At 44.9% G+C, this 16,116-nt stretch overlaps 1 protein-coding gene across 3 annotated transcripts in view; it reads left to right on the forward strand.

The window, feature by feature from the left end:
* Positions 1-16,116, forward strand: part of LOC129702851 (protein Shroom2-like) — a 133,500-nt gene that overhangs the window by 72,786 nt on the left and 44,598 nt on the right. Inside the window, exons 3-4 of one of the 3 annotated variants that reach the window (XM_055644885.1) lie at positions 10,433-10,534; positions 15,333-15,464. In XM_055644885.1, coding sequence (XP_055500860.1) covers positions 10,433-10,534; positions 15,333-15,464 — 234 coding nt within the window. Of the gene's footprint in view, positions 1-4,956; positions 5,092-10,432; positions 10,535-15,332; positions 15,465-16,116 lie in introns of those variants that run through there. The other 2 variants (XM_055644883.1, XM_055644882.1) reach the window with 2 other exon arrangements.

Below are 16,116 nucleotides of genomic sequence, written 5' to 3' on the forward strand. Positions count from 1 at the left end.
TATCCAAGCGAAATATGAGGTGTTCCTCCAATTTGCATTTGGCCTCACTCAGGCAGGAGGATGGGTTTAAGAGGGAGAGATAGATCAGCCATGATTGAATGGCGGAGTAGACTTGATGGGCCGAATGGCCAAATTCTACTCCTATTCCTTATGACCTTTCCATCTTTGACATAATGCATCACAGCTCTACTGTTTCTTCCCACAGAACTCAATCCACACCAACACCCTGCTTCATTGGAAAGCAGTGCAACCCTGAATGGCCACACGGAGGGCACGAGTTTCAACCTGTGATAAATCTGGGGGCAATACCTTGACATGACCAGTATCAGCTTCACCAAATCCTGAGCTGAAGATGCCCTTTCTCCTTTCAGATAGATGTAGAAGATCCCATGGCATTCTCTGACGAAAATCCAACCCAACATTTACCCTTCATCCAACGTCTACTGCTCTATATCCCATCAGTAATTACACTTCAAAAGAGCAGTTGCTTGGTGAAAAATCTTCTTTGGGGTGTCTTGAAGGTGATGAAAGTGCAGGTTCCACCCATTTGTAACGATTTATTTTCCAGGGCTGTTGAATGCATCTTGTTCCTGCAGGATTTGCTGCGTGGGCTGCTAGTTAAGATCCACCACCATGCTGTAATATATAGTTGTTGTTGCATTTTGCTGCATTTAATTCAGGTTTGATTGTGTTCTGGGTGGAGTGGGGTCATTATGTTTGTCAAGGTGACCTGAGTGTTTGAACTCTTGGCAATAGTTACCTTTGTTGTGGGAATCAACATCATGACAAAAGTGCAGCTCCCCATCGCAGGCAGGATGAGTCGAAGACAAAGTGGCGCAGTGGGTGGAGCTGCAGCCTCGCAGCTCCAGGGATCCAGCTTCAAAGCTAACCTCCAAGCTGCCAGGATGGAGTTCCAGCCTTCTCCCTGCGACCGGTTTCCTCCCACATCCCAAAGACTTGTTGGTAGGTTAAATGGTAGGAGCTCGCTGGTTACGTCCCACATACTATGTGCATACTGTTGGATTATTTGGTTACTCCAAGAGTTACCCCTCAGTACACGTTAATGGCTAACGGATGAAATGGGAACTGATGGGTAGGTGAGAGAGAGAGCACATGCTGCGGGTGTTGCGGGAAGATATGAAGAGGGGAATTGGACTGTTGAGATTGTCCTGCTTGGAGTCAGTATGGACTTAATGAGCCAAAAGGCCTCAATTTGTCAACGGTGAGCAAGTTAAACTTTTCAATGCCTGTACGTTTCTTCTAATTTCCTCACAGCAGGTGATTAATTGATTGATTAAATTGATTGAAAGATACAGCAGCATGGAAACAGGCCCTTCAGCCCACCAACTCCACGCTGACCATCGATCACTTGTTCCCACTGGTTCTATGTATCTCACTTTCGCATCCACTCCCTACACACTGGGGATAGTTTACAGAGGCCAATTAACCTACAAACCTGCACGTCTTTAGGTTGTGGTGTGACCCAGAGGAAACCCACATGGTCACATGGAGAATGTACAAACTCTGCACAGACAGTACCCGAGGTCAGGATCGAACCCAGGTCTCTGGTGCCGTGAAGTAATCGCAAAACCATCTGCACCTCTGTGCTTTCCCAAGAAGTAATCTTTATTTCCAATGAACTCCAGAACAGTTGTGAATCATTGGCAACCCAAATGCATCCCTTTAAGGGAGATAGCTTCCAGAAGTGTATCTTGTACTGAGGGGCACTTAGAAGTTCACTCTTTCCCCAGCCCTATGATTATATGAACGTGGTCCTCCCATGAGAACATTGGAAGTGAACTGATCCATTAGGACTCGCTCGCTGGTTAATGGGCAGTAACGCAATCTGAAGGTTTAAGGTAACACATGAATTGCTCAAGGATCAGAACAGTTTACGTGTCCCTGGAGCTCCTTAATTGTAGCTTTACGATGTAGCACCTCCCCCACCCCATTAGAGCAACTAAGTCTTTATGACCTCCGACAGAACAGCCTGGTGAGATAGTGTGCTCATAAATTTAAAGGCTTCGTTGTAGGGTTGGAGTTTTTCAGCAGCACCTTTGTCTTCCAAAGGAAATCATTTGCTTTTGTCTAGTTGCTTATCATGACCTTGAGCGCTGCAGTTGATTGCAAAGAAGCAGAATTTCTTCCTGTGTTGATTACCATTGTGCAATGTTTCAAACAAAAGCTGCAGTAAAGATTTTTTTTGTCTGACTCACAGTTTAAGGAAACCAAAGTTTGCCTTCATAGATTACCTTCCGTGTCTCTGATTTAACAAAGGGGTTGAGCTATTTTTGGATCATAGCCAACGTGTCAGTGTCTAAAGAAGCCAGTTTGCACCCAGCAAACGTCCATGGCTATGGCACCGGCCACAGCATATAAATATTGTGTAGGAAGGAACTGCAGATGCTGGTTTAAGTCACAGATAAACACAAAAAGCTGGAGCAAGTCAGCGGGACAGGCAGCATCGCTGGAGAGAAGAAATGGGTGATGTTTCAGGTCAAGACCCTTCTCCAGTCTGAAGAAGGGTCTCGACCAGAAACGTCACCCACATCTAAATGTATTTATTTATTTATTTATTTTATTATTTATTTCAAACAGAGTAAAATAATAAAAAGCAAGTGTGAAACAGCATACAAAAAACAAAACAAGAATATTTATAGTGTCATAAACAATATCTATAAATAAATGAAATCGTATGTGTCCGAAAAGGAGCAGGAAGAAGCCAAAGCTTATTAATTCCCACCCCTTATTCAACTGCTTGTAATTACCTTATACAAATTTAGCCGCTATATGTACACCATATGTACACCAGCCACTATATGTACACCAAATTATTTACATTTACATTTATACACTAATCAAATATTTACAAAGCCATTAAATAAGTGCTGCTCTTCTTTGAATGATACTTTGGGGTCTTTAAGATAACGTCTCAGCTGAAGTTTGGTTCCTCCAAAGCACCGTGCTGTATCATTTGACTATCTTTAATCGGACCTTACTAGATTTAATCTTGCACTGTGTTATTCCCTCTATCCCCAAAAAGGCAGCCAGCAACATCAAAGACCCACACCACCCTGTCCACTCTTTCAGTTCACTCCTGCCATCGGGAAGAAGGTATAGGAGCCTGAAAACTGTAACGTCCAGGTTCAGGAGCAGCTTCTTCCCTAAAACCCATCAGGCTATTAAACACTTTTTTCTATATACTTTTTCTTATTGTTTATTATGGGTTTTATAGAATAATATGTTTACATGTCTGTTGTGCTGCTACAAATAAGAATTTCATTGTTCCGTTTCGGGACATATGGCAATAAAACACTAGACTCTTGTACGACTGTGTAAGGCTTGACTGGAAAGCACGTAACAAAAACACTTTTCTCTGTACCTCAGTACACATGACAATAAATTAAACTAAACATTTGTTTAGCCAGAATGTCAGCCTACATCTCTGGAATGGGCCTTGAGCCCACAGCCCTCTGAACCAGGAGGTGATGGTATTGAGTTCTGCTGCACAAGACCTCCGTAACTAATACTCCGACACCCCATGTAAGGGTGGTAGTGAGGGAGTGGAATTGTGGATGGTTTTGAACCTGATGAAGCCAATCCCTGCTGGCTAGGAGTTCTGTGTAACTCGCGCTTTGATGACTACCCCACTGGTTGGCTACTAAGGTTGCACTAGGTTCTTTGGCTTGCACCCACGTGATCTGGTTCACTTGTAATAGCTGGTAATTGATTGTACATTTACTTGTGTTGTTGCATTAATGTGCATGTAAAGCTGCAGCAATTAAGAATGTCATTGTTTCTGTCCTAGTACATATGACCATGAAACAATCTTGACTCTTGACATGGCACTGCTTTATAGTGCAGTGCCGTTCAAGATTAGTGCTAACAGCTAAAAGTTGATTAAAAACCTGCCGACAACTTTCCCTGAACTGGAAAAAGAAGCAGAGATTGAGAAAGTGACCATGTGGCTGACAGATAGGAATGGTTTTGTAGATGACTCCACAGCCATAGAGCGTATGTTGCCTGGACACACTGCATGATCTCGAGCAAAAGACTAACAGCTGGAGGAAATCAGCAGGTCAAACAGCATCTGTGGAGGGGAATGGACAGACCAGGTTTTGGGTCGGGATACTTTTGCGGACTGAAGAAGAAACGTCTTGACCTGAAACATCATTTGATGATCAGTCTGACTTGAAACTTCGCCTGTCCATTCCCTCCACGGTTGTTGCCTGACCACTATTGCAGAGTTGCTCTGTAATTAAGAAAAACTGCAGATGCTGATTTATATCAAAGATAGACACAAAATGCTGGAGGAAATCATTGGGTCAGGCATTGTCTCTGGAGAAAATGGATAGGTGACTTTTCAGGTCAGGACCCTTCTTCAGACTTCAGAGTCTGCAGATGGGTGCCAACCCGAAACATCAGCGATCTATTTTCTCCAGAGATGCTGCCTGACCCATTGAGTTTCGTGTCTATCAATTAGTTCCTCCATCGCTTTCAGAATTCCAGCATCTGCAGTTCCTTGTATCTCCATTTAACTGCTTAACTTTAGAAGGAAGGGAAGGGGCTGGAGAAGAAAATGCCTCGCACTCCACACCCCTCCAAGATGATGCTCTATATAAAGCTGGCTGTTAAGCTGCAGCTGCTGAATGGGCCACACGTGTTCCCATGGTTTTGGAGGGGTGGGGTGGGGGAGTGGTGATGACGGGCTGCCTGACAGCATGTGTACACAGGGAGCTTCTGGCAGACCAAGCCTTTAATGCTTGGCTTAGCTGCGGCCATAGCAACCAATCGGAGGGCCAGGGTCAGCTGGAATTACCTGGGATGGGGAGGGGGGAGGTGCGGATGTGAGCCTGCAGACTATGCGAGGAATGTTGAATTCATGTAGCTGACCTTCTGAGCAGCCTGAGAGGCCGAGGCTGCTCGTTACACAGCCTGGATCCCACCCTGACATCGTCCGCTCTGTTGTTGTTGTTCTCTGAAGCCGCTCTGACGACCTTCACCGGCTGGGCTTGGAGCGGAACAAACCCAGGAGGCTGCAGTTCACACTCTGGTGTTTGCCACAGACATGGGGTCTCTCAGCGTCCGCCTGTAAGTGGCCGTTCACCTCTTCCCATCAGAGTCGCGTCCCCACCTAACTGTGTTGCTTCGGTAAGACCGATTCCATTGATAAATCCTGGCGAGTGTGTTTCCGACTTGGCCGCAGGCTGCCTTTGTGCCAACCGCCTGTTTATTCACTGATGTGAAATCCTTCGTGCTCTCTGCAATTCCTTCCCCTGCCTCTAACTGCAAGATCTGACCCTCTCCTCCTTCTTGGGTGGTCCCGTAGGATGGAGGGTGACTTGCTTCCACTCTGATCCTGCGGGTTCTGAGCTGGACGATGAAGACACTGCAAATCACTGGCTCATCCACAGACAGGGCGGGAGGTGGCTAAGAACTAAGGGGAGGGGGGTTGGCAGATTGCGGGTGGTGGGCTCCTGCCGTCGTTTAGGCTCGGCCACTGCGCGCTCCCCATGTGTGCACACAAAGTTGTCGATACCATCCCGAATGCTCCTACTTCATCCTGAGTGGTCAGGAATTCCTAGGAAGCAATCGGGTAGCTACACTTGTTACACATAGTTTTTGAGCAGATTTGGGTATACATGTTCCCGATCCCCCTCTGGTAAACCCTCATGAGGACTGTGGGTGATGTGTTGTGACTTAGTCACACAGACTCTGCGTCTTGTCTCCCTCTAAAAGGTAAAATAAAGTCGTGAGTGTTTCTTCAGCAATTTCTGCTCTCTGATTATTCTCAATGTGCTCCCTGGTTAATGAAGCACTGGTGAATCTCTGGAACTCTCTGCCACAGAGGGTAGTTGAGCCAGTTCATTGGCTATATTTAAGAGGGAGTTAGATGTGGCCCTTGTGGCTAAGGGGATTAGGGGGTATGGAGAGAAGGCAGGTACGGGATACTGAGTTGGATGATCAGCCATGATCATATTGAATGGCGGTGCAGGCTCGAAGAGCCGAATGGCCTACTCCTGCACCTAATTTCTATGTTTCTATGCTAGAGTTGTGGTGTTGTCCAAAGGTAGGGACTGAGAGCAGGTCCATGAAATACACCAATTAGCAAATGAGCTGCTTTACTGAAGGATAAAACATTGTCCTGGAGTCACTTGCCTGCCTTGCTGTAACGTGTTACCTGAGAAGGAGCAGATCGACCCGTGGTTTAATATTACAGTAAACCCTCGCTATAACAGACCACGGGGGGGGGGGGGATGCTGCCCGTCAATGCCGATTGTCCGCTATAACTGAGTGGGGGAGGTAAAGTTTAACCCAGAGCCAGGAGGAACAGCATTGTGGTGGGGGGGGGGGGGGGGGGGGGGGGGGGTAAACAAGTGAGAATTGATAGGCCGGGGAATGGCATGGCCCTGCTCCACAAACGGTGCTCCAGGGAGTAGTCCGGTTATCATGCCACCCGCTCTCTCCGCTCCTGCAACCGGAAGCTGCCACCATGCGGTGCCAGTTCATTAGATAACTGACTAAAAGTAGGGGGGTTGGGGGGGAGGGGGGAGGGGTGTAACTGGAGTCTCCCTGATATAGAGGTCCGTTGTTGCGAGGGTCTACTGCCTACACAAAATAAAAATTCTTCCAAGAATGCAGCTTCCTACTGTAATGCACTGGGCAGTCCGCTTGGATTGTAGACAGAAACGTTTTGAAAGAAATAGAGCTAACTGCTTTGGTTACAGCATTGCATTCCACCATGTAGTGACGAGCAGGATTGAGTGCCATTTGCAATGGGTTTTTTCATATGCTGCTTTATAACATTTTAGTGCTGGTAATCTGGAATTTATAGGGCATTAACAGTTGCCTCTCAGCAACAGTTTTATGCTTTAAGTGTGGTTTCCTTGTTCAACCATTGAGTGTGACTTTCCACACGGATGTGGCATTCCCACTCTCGTTCTACCTCTCATGTAGCTTGGTTCCCCAAGGTGCGGCCAGTCCTCATCGACAGCCACAGTATGGCACTGCTTGCTTTGTGTGGGTCACTATAACAGGACCCTCATCCTCAGCAGCTGAAGGAATGACCTTGGATTTGTACCGCACTTTTCACAATCTCAGATCATCGCAAAGGGGCGTTTAAAAAAATACTTTTGCGTTTTATGTGGGCAAAATTGCAGGATGCAAGTAAATCAATATGTGCACAGCAAAGTCCCACAGCTGGCAATGACATTATAACACATCGAGCTGTTTGAAGCTGCAGGTCAAGGGGTAAATATTGAATTTAAATAGAGCTGCAGGAAGGAAGAAGTAGGAGGAAGATGGAGACCGAGTAAAAGGATCTGAGAGAGGGCTTGGTCAAGTAGGTCGGTGTTCGAGAGAGACTAGAGAGAGAGTGGGAGAGGGAGAGATAGTCAAGAAAGGGAAGTTGGCGTTCTGCTTCTGATTAATAAAGGAAATAAGAGATCAGAAGATGAGATTTAGGGATAGAGTCATGAATGCAGTGTAGGTTTATAAGGTTAATTCCCGGGATGGCGGGACTGTCATATGCTGAGAGAATGGAGTGGCTGTGCTTGTATACTCTGGAATTTAGGATGAGAGGGGTTCTTATTGAACATATAAGATTATTAACGGTTTGGACATGCTAGAGGCAAAAAACATGTTCCCAATGTTGGGGGAGTCCAGAACCAGGGGCCAGAGTTTAAGAATAAGGGGTAAGCTATTTAGAACTGAGACGAGGAAACACTTTTTCTTACATAGTGGTGAGTCTGTGGAATTCTCTGCCTCAGGGCGGTGGAGGCCTGTTCTCTGTATACTTTCAAGAGAGAGCTAGATAGGGCTCTTAAAGATAGCGGAGTTAGGGGATATGGTGAGAAGGCAGGAACGGGGTACTGATTGGGGATGATCAGCCATGATCACATTGAATGGCGGTGCTGGCTCGAAGGGCCGAATGGCCTACTCCTGCACCTATTGTGTATTGTTTAATATCATCCTGTGGCAGGGGAGAGCATCCATAGGATAGGAGGTTCAAAGGCACTTGGGAGTGCTGGTGCAGGATTTCCAAAAAGTTAATTTGCAAGTCGAATCCGTAGTAAAGAAGGCAAATGCAATGCTAGCATTTATTTCAAGAGGTCTAGAATACAAAAACAGGGATGTAATGCTGAGGCCCTGTAAGGTGCTGGTCAGGCCGCATTTGGAGTATTGTGAACAATCTTGGACCCCACATCTGAGGAATGATGTGCTGGCTCCGGAGAGGGTCCCGAGGAGGTTTACCAGAATGATCCCAGGAATGAGTAGGTTAACCTATGATGAGCATTTGTCGGCTGCTGTTCAAAGATAAGGGCTTGTTCATTTATGGATGTAATGAAAACATCTTGGAAGGGATAATAATACTGCCAGGTCAGCTTCAATTTATGAATGGCATATCTTGTTTGACTAAACTACTGGAGTTCTTTGCAGATTGAATGAATAGAACAGATAATGAGGAAGCAGTGGGCATTGCACATTTTTATTTGAATGTCCTGTGCAGGATGTTGGTTAATGAGGTGAGAGTTGGGACTGGTAGACGGGCATGGAATGAGCATTAGTTATCAGACAAAAAGCAAAAAAGCGGGTGATAAACACATTTTTTTTCTCCTGGTGGCATTCTGCTCTGGGATCAGTGTTTGTGCTCCAACCAAACGCCATACATTTCCAAGTGTACTGAGGATACAAAACTAAGTGGGATTGTAATTGGGAAGGAGGGTGTAGTTCCAAGGGAACAAAGTCAAGCTGAATGGCTGGGTGAGAATACGCCAAAGCAAGATAATGTGGAAAATGTGAAATTTGCCACTTTGGTGCATAAAACAGAGAAGCAAACTACTTTTTAAATGAACATCAACATTCCCGAAGGGACTGAGGTGCACTCATAAACAGGTAGCTGAACCCAAACATGCAGGTGCAGCAAGAGATGCAGAAGCGAAGTGGTTTATGAGAGGATTTGAGGACAGGAGACTTACTGCAGTTACTTGGGGCTTTGGTAAGACCACACACCCTGGATTAGTGTGTGTAGTTTCCACATCCTTACGTAAGAAAAGGTGAAACTATCGGAGAGGTACAGCAAAGGTTAACTCACGTGTTTCCAAGATGACAGGCTTGCCGTATGAGGACTGATTGGGAAGACGGGGTCTGTGTTCTCTTGAATTTAGATAACATGAGATCTAATTGAAGCCTATCAATTTCTGTTGGGGCTTGAGGACCTTTCCTCTGACTGCGGAATCTAGAACCAGGAGGTTACAGTTGCAGACAAGCGATCGGCCATTTAGGACTGAAATGAAAAGAAATGTTTTCATGGATGGATGGAAATCTTTGGAATTTTATACTATGGATGGCGCGGAGTTAGTTTAAAACAGAGGTTGATTGATTTTTCAAAGGCTATGGAGATAACGCAGAAAAATGGTGATGAGGTAGAAAATATTATTGGCTATCATTTTATTTATTTTGTGGAAAGTGATTGCTTCCAGGGCTATTCCCGTGGAACCTTTGCCTAAAGTACATAGAAACATAGAAAATAGGTGCAGGAATAGGCCATTCGGCCCTTCGAGCCTGCACCGCCATTCAAGATGATCATGGCTGATCATCCAACTCAGTATCCTGTACCTGCCTTCTCTCCATACCCCCTGATCCCTTTTGCCACAAGGGCCACATCTAACTTCCTCTTAAATATAGCCAATGAACTGTGGCCTCAACTACCTTCTGTGGCAGAGAATTCCACAGATTCACCACTCTCTGTGTGAAAAAAATGTTTTCCTCATCTCAGTCCTAAAAGATTTCCCCCTTATCCTTAAACTGTGACCCCTTGTTCTGGACTTCCCCAACATCGGGAACAATCTTCCTGCATCTAGCCTGTCCAACCCCTTAAGAATTTTGTAAGTTTCTATAAGATCCCTCCTCAATCTTCTAAATTCTAGCGAGTACAGCCGAGTCTATCCAGTCTTTCTTCATATGAAAGTTCTGACATCCCAGGAATCAGTCTGGGACATAAAGTCCGAAAGATTAGGAAATTAAGATGGATAAAAACACACCAATGTTGGCGGGTGGTGTTTAAGAATGGTCTAGTATTGACTTGGCAGAATGCTCTTGAAAGGAGCCAGAGATAATAGGGTAGACATACATTTGCTATTCTAACGACCAGTGAGATATTTGCCAGTGAGATGTTGAACAGAATGAGAAGTGCTTAATGCATGTCTAAGACATATAGAGATGTTTTAGTTGGAGTAATCCTTTGCCAATCAATAGTCAGAATTATTATTGAACCAATGAAGGTCAAATTCAATCCAAATAAGTATGCCTTTCATTGAACAGCACCCCGTGGCTTTCACTTCAATGTGCAACTTTGTGCACTTTCCAACACCTCCTGTCTCCAGATCTCCACTCGCCTGAATGTCTTCCTTTCATTGTTTGACTCACTCAGGAAGGGCAAAATGGTGGATATTGTAGCACAGAAAATTCCATCACAGACTGAGGCTGATGTGGCAAGAAGCTTTCTGGTGAAGATCTTGAGAATTTCCATGAGGTAACAGCATGCCTACCGATTGATCCTCCTCACCACCCCCGTCCCATTCCAGCATCAATGCAACCCCTCAGTAATGACAGGCTGGCATCCCACTGTCTTGATGTTAGTCCTTCATTTTCATCTGTGGTGTTGTCATGTGAGTGTCTGTGTTGTGAGTGATCTTGGGTGTCTTCTGCTGTTCCTGTTCCTGTGTCGTATCAAAGCATGAAACTCATTGTAGGCACATGCCGTAGTACAGTATGCCTGGCAATTGTGAAATAATGGGAAATTAAGGTAACATGTCTTTGTCAGAAAAAGTAAGATTTTCTCAAGGGACTAGAATGCATCTCTGTTTGGATTTGGTTAAAATTCCCATTTCATGATGGAGGGGACATTGACAAAGTAGTATTCAATTCAATTCAACTTTAATGTCATTGCACAAATACGAGTATGGGTACAACGAAATGCAGTTTAGCGTCAGTCCATAGTATAGTGCAATATAGAAATAAAAATAAAAATACAGAATAATCAAACAATAATCGAACAATGTGGACGGAGAGACTGGAGAAGTCTATCGGCGGGACTCCGAGTTCAGCAATGTGATGGTATTATTGTAGAAGCTGTTCCTCATCCTACTGGTACGTGACCTGAGGCTCCTGTACCGCATCCCTGATGGGAGGAGGGCAAACAGTCCATGGTTGGGGTGGGAGGGGTCTTTAATGATCTTCCCGGCCCGTCTCAGACACTGTTTTCGGTGTAGGGCATCCATGACAGGGAGCGGGGCACCGATGATGTACTGCGCGGTTTTCACCACCCGTTGTAGTGCTTTCCTGTCCGCTATGGTGCAACTGCTGTACCATACTGTGAAGCAGGTGGTCAGGATGCTTTCGATGGTACAGCGGTAAAGTAGTATCTACTGCTATCGCTAGTTGAACCGAACCTAGTTATTAACTATTCCAGCCAAATCAGATATGAAAACGTACATCAGGCTGTTGTTCATGGACTACAGCTCAGCGTTCAATACCATCATCTCCTCCAAACCTATTGACAGTTTCAGGGAACTGGGTCTCTGTGCATCCCTTTGAAACACAATCCCCAACTTCCTCATCAACTGAACACAATTGGCAACAGTTCCTCCTCGATACCCATCAGCACTGGGGTATCTCAAGACTGTGTGCTCAGACCTTTGCTCTAGTCACTCTATTCCCATGTCCATGTAGCCAGGCACAGTTCTAAGTCCATCTTTAAACTTGCTGACGACACTGTTGGATGAATTCTGGATAATGATGAGACAGAGTATAGGAGGTAGATTGATCATTAACTGGTGCCAGAACAACAACCTTGGTTTCAACGTCAATAAAACCGAAGAATAACGGGTTGACTTTAGACGAGGAAGGCTGAGGATCGACAAACCTGCCTTCATCGATGGACGAGTGGTGGAGGGAGTCAACAACTTCAAATTCCTTGGCATATCTCTGAAGATCTGTCCTGGGCCAAGCACATTGATTAAAAAAAGCCCATCAATGTCTTTGCTTCCCCAGAAGATTGAGGAGATTTGATGTGTCGATGAATACTCTCTTGAACTTCTACAGGTATATGGTAGAGTGCATATTGGATATAGAGTGCATCACGGCCTGGTTTGGCAACTTGAACGCCCAGGAATGAAGATTACAAAAAATGGTGGACATCATGGATTTTGACCTCCACACCATTGAAGGATGGATGCCACAAAAAAAAACAGCCAACATCATCAAGGACCCACACCACCCTGGCCACGCTCTCATTTGTTTCTTGCCATTGGGAAGAAGGTATAGGAGCCTGAAAACTGACGTCCAGGTTCAGGAACAGCTTCTTTCCAACAATCATCAGGCTGTTGAACACTACCACCTCCTGGGTTGCACTAGGGCAAGGGTTCACAACCTGTAAATGTTGCCTACCCAGGGGGTAAATTTGTTGATTCTGGGATTTGTACATATTTTTTCTCATTGACTGACTGTGTTTGGTTTTGGTATACCGGTATCTGTTCATTATTAGTTGTTCATAAATAAGTAAAATAACATTGTCATGTGCTATTAAAGTTTCCGGGATAAACGGGACAAAAAAGGTTGGGAACTCCTGCACTAGGGACTCAGGGCTTTGTTTTTGTTTTTTGCACTATATAGTTTTATTGAATTTATTGAACTTTTTTTTCTTGTTTATTGTGGTATTTCCTGTGTACGATCTTTACATGTGTTGTGCAGCCGGAAGTAAAATTTCATTGTTCCATTTCGTGACATATGACAATAAAACATGCTTGACTCTTTAGACATTTTTTTCCACAATGTATGTGAAGTTAAGATATAGATCATCTAATTGGATGAGGATAATAGGTTCGAGGAGTTGAGTGGCTGGCCGCAGCTCCTGCTATTGGTGTATGGATATAAGTGACATATTCTTGCTGAAAAAAGGAACTGCAGATGCTGGTTCACAAAAAAAAGACACAAGGCGCTGGAGTAACTCAGCAGGTCAGGCAGCATTTCTAGATAACGTGGATAGATGATGTTTCGAAAAGGAATAATTCAGATTGATTGTACTGCGGTGGGGTGGTGAAAGCTGGAAAAGAGGAAGGGCAGGACACAACCTGGCAAATAATAGGTGAACACAGGTGAGGGAAGTTTTTGATAGGCAGATGGTTGGTCAAAGGCCAATGATAAAAAGACTAAAGACATGAGATAAAGAGTCACAAATTGTGAAGCCAGAGGAAGGAATTTATGTGGAAGTGGAGGGGGAGGGGAGAAATAGGTGCAAGTCCATCCAGGTGCAGCGTAGGGAAAGGGGGTGAAGAGTGAGGTTGATTTTGGTAGGTTATCTAAAATTGGAGAGTTCATTGTTCACACCGTAGCTTGTAAGCTACCCATGCGGAATATGAGGTGCTGATCCTCTAGTTTGCTTGTGGCCTCACTCTGGCAGTGAAGGAGACCTAGGACAGAAAGGTCAATATGGGAATGGAAAGAGGAGTTGAAATGGGTAGCAAATCGGAGATCCAATGGGCTTTGGCAGACTGTAAAATGGTCAATCAAGTCTACCTTGGTCTCGTCGATGTGAAGGAAGCCACATTGGGAAAACCGGCTACAGTAGATAAGATTAGAGGAGGTGCATATGAACCTCGGTCTCATCTGGATTGACTGCTGAGGTCCCTGGATGGATGTGAGGGAGGAGGTGTTACATCTCCTGCATTTGCAGGGGAAAGTATCTGGGGAGTGGGTGGTTTGGGTGGGAAAGGATGAGAGAACCAAGCAGTTGGGGAGTTAGCAGTGTCTGCGGATGACAGAAAGAGATGGAGATGGAAGGATGTAACAGGTGGTGGGATCACATTAGAGGTAGCATAAATGTTGGAGAATGACATGTGGGATGCTGAGGCTGGTGGGGTGAAAGGTGAGGACCAGGGGAACTCTAGTCTTGATCCATCTGGCGGGAGGGGGTGGGAGAGCTGAACTATGGGACGCAGAGTAGAAGCAGGAGAAGAAGCAAGGGGAAAACCATGTTTACCACTCTTCTGTTTCAGGATGAGGTGACCTGTCTAAAAACTTGCTGTGAACATGTTATTGTGAAGAACTGGTATTTCCCAAGGGGAGACTAGATTCCCAGTGAGGTCAGGTGCCTGGGATACACCCAGGCTCCAGTGAAACTCTCCGAAGGTCAAACATGCATAGGCATCAAGGGAGCTTCATAGTCATTGGAAAACCTCTCTTAGGAGATCTGTTTGCCAATTCACGCAGACTTTGGGCTCATTAGATGTAAAAGATCAAAGAAACTGGAGAACAGTGCAACACCTATCTTTCCGCCTTCACTGCCTGATTCTTATGTTGACACGTGCATGTCGAAAGTTGCAATTGTTGTTGAAGATCAACTCTCTGAATGTAATCTGAGTCCTTTCAAGCACAGATGTTGAGAGTGACCAGTAACTTGATAGCCATTTAATTGAATGAAAAACATCAGAGCACCTTCACTTGATTTACCCTTTGATGGCAGGAGTTGCAAATAAAAAGGTTAATCTGAGAGGGAGAGAGTGTGTGAGAGAGAGAGTGAGCGAAGGCTGGCCACTTTCTGTTTAGCGTAATCAATTTGTCCATTTTCCAGTTTGCTATTAATAAACTGTTATTTCTATTGAGTTATTTCTATATACCTATTTCTCGTCCTTCCCTGATCAAAAGCACCCAGTCAGTTTCGGCCTCACACGTGGCCAATCTTTTCTGGAGTTAGAAGTGTCAGTGGAAAATTGATACTTTATGCTAATGTCACATACATTGCACCAGCCAGGCAGGACTCTCAAGATGGGCCTCCCTTTGTATTTACTGACCCCCAGTGTGAAGTTAAACACTTCAAAGAGGTGGTAACATTTTGAATTAATGTAAGTGTGGCAGGCATTTTTGAAAAAGTTCGGAATAACACATTTTAGGAAAAGAAAAATGATTGTCAGAGTACTTGGTGCTATCTGGCTCCGCAGGTTTGATCTACACCACCAATGTAAACATTAAACCAGACCTGAACCAGTCTGAAAAACGCCACCTATCCATATTCTCCAGAGATGCTGCGAGACATGCTGAGTTACTCCAGCACTTTATGTCCTTTGTGTATTAAGTAGCATCTACAAGTTCTACAAATCAGACCGCTGGTTGGCCTTCTTTAACGTCACTGGCTACATTTTCATGGGCATCTTTTGTCTTTGACTAATTGAAGTGCTGCATTTGTATATAGCAGGTGATTTTATTGAGAGCAGCAGAGGTCACGTTCTCTGTGTTTCACACCCTATTTACTTGTCTCTCTTTTTTCCTATTAGGCGGAATGAACCAGTTGATCGCCCTCATTCTTGGCATTCAACCAAGTTCACAGACAGCCCTCAGGAAACGGCCACAATTCAGTTATCTTCCAGCGGAATGCGTTCCTCTTGGCACTCGAGACACCATGCCACGTGAGTGCCACACTCGGCCCTGTTTTTGTTCTAGGTTTGGGCCTGCAAATTCTGGATGGAATGGTTTGTCCGCTGATCTTTGGGGAAAATGTTTGGTTTTAGCGGTGATCGGTGGAGCTGAAAGGCAGGAGAGATGGAGCACAAGCAGCCATTCAATATACCCCCTTATTCAATCCTCTCAAGGGACCAAAGTTATTCCACTCAACTGGATAGGCCCAGGTCGACATTACATGGCACCCCAGAGTCATGGAGTCATACAGCATGGAAACAGGTCCTTCTGCCCAACATGCCTGCTCCGGCCAATGTGCCCATCTTCACTAATCCCTCCAGTCTGCATTTGGCCCATATCTCTAAACCTATCGAACATGTCCAAACCTTTATAAAATGTTGTGACAGCACCTACCTCAACTACCTTCAACAGCTCCTTCCATATACCTAACACCCTTTGTGAAAATAAAACGTTGCCCCTCAGGTCCCTATTAAATCTTTCACCCCTCCTCTGGTTCTTGATTTGTCTACTCTGTCTGGGTAAAACTTTGTGCATTTACTCCTTGAATGAAGAGGAATAAGAGTTTGTAAGTGTTTATCACTGCCATTTCCAATATACATGAATATTTCAACAAATCAGCATTCCCTTCAATGAGCCAACACC

The sequence above is a fragment of the Leucoraja erinacea genome, chromosome 13, assembly GCF_028641065.1.
Source record: "Leucoraja erinacea ecotype New England chromosome 13, Leri_hhj_1, whole genome shotgun sequence".
Lineage (NCBI taxonomy): Eukaryota > Metazoa > Chordata > Chondrichthyes > Rajiformes > Rajidae > Leucoraja > Leucoraja erinaceus.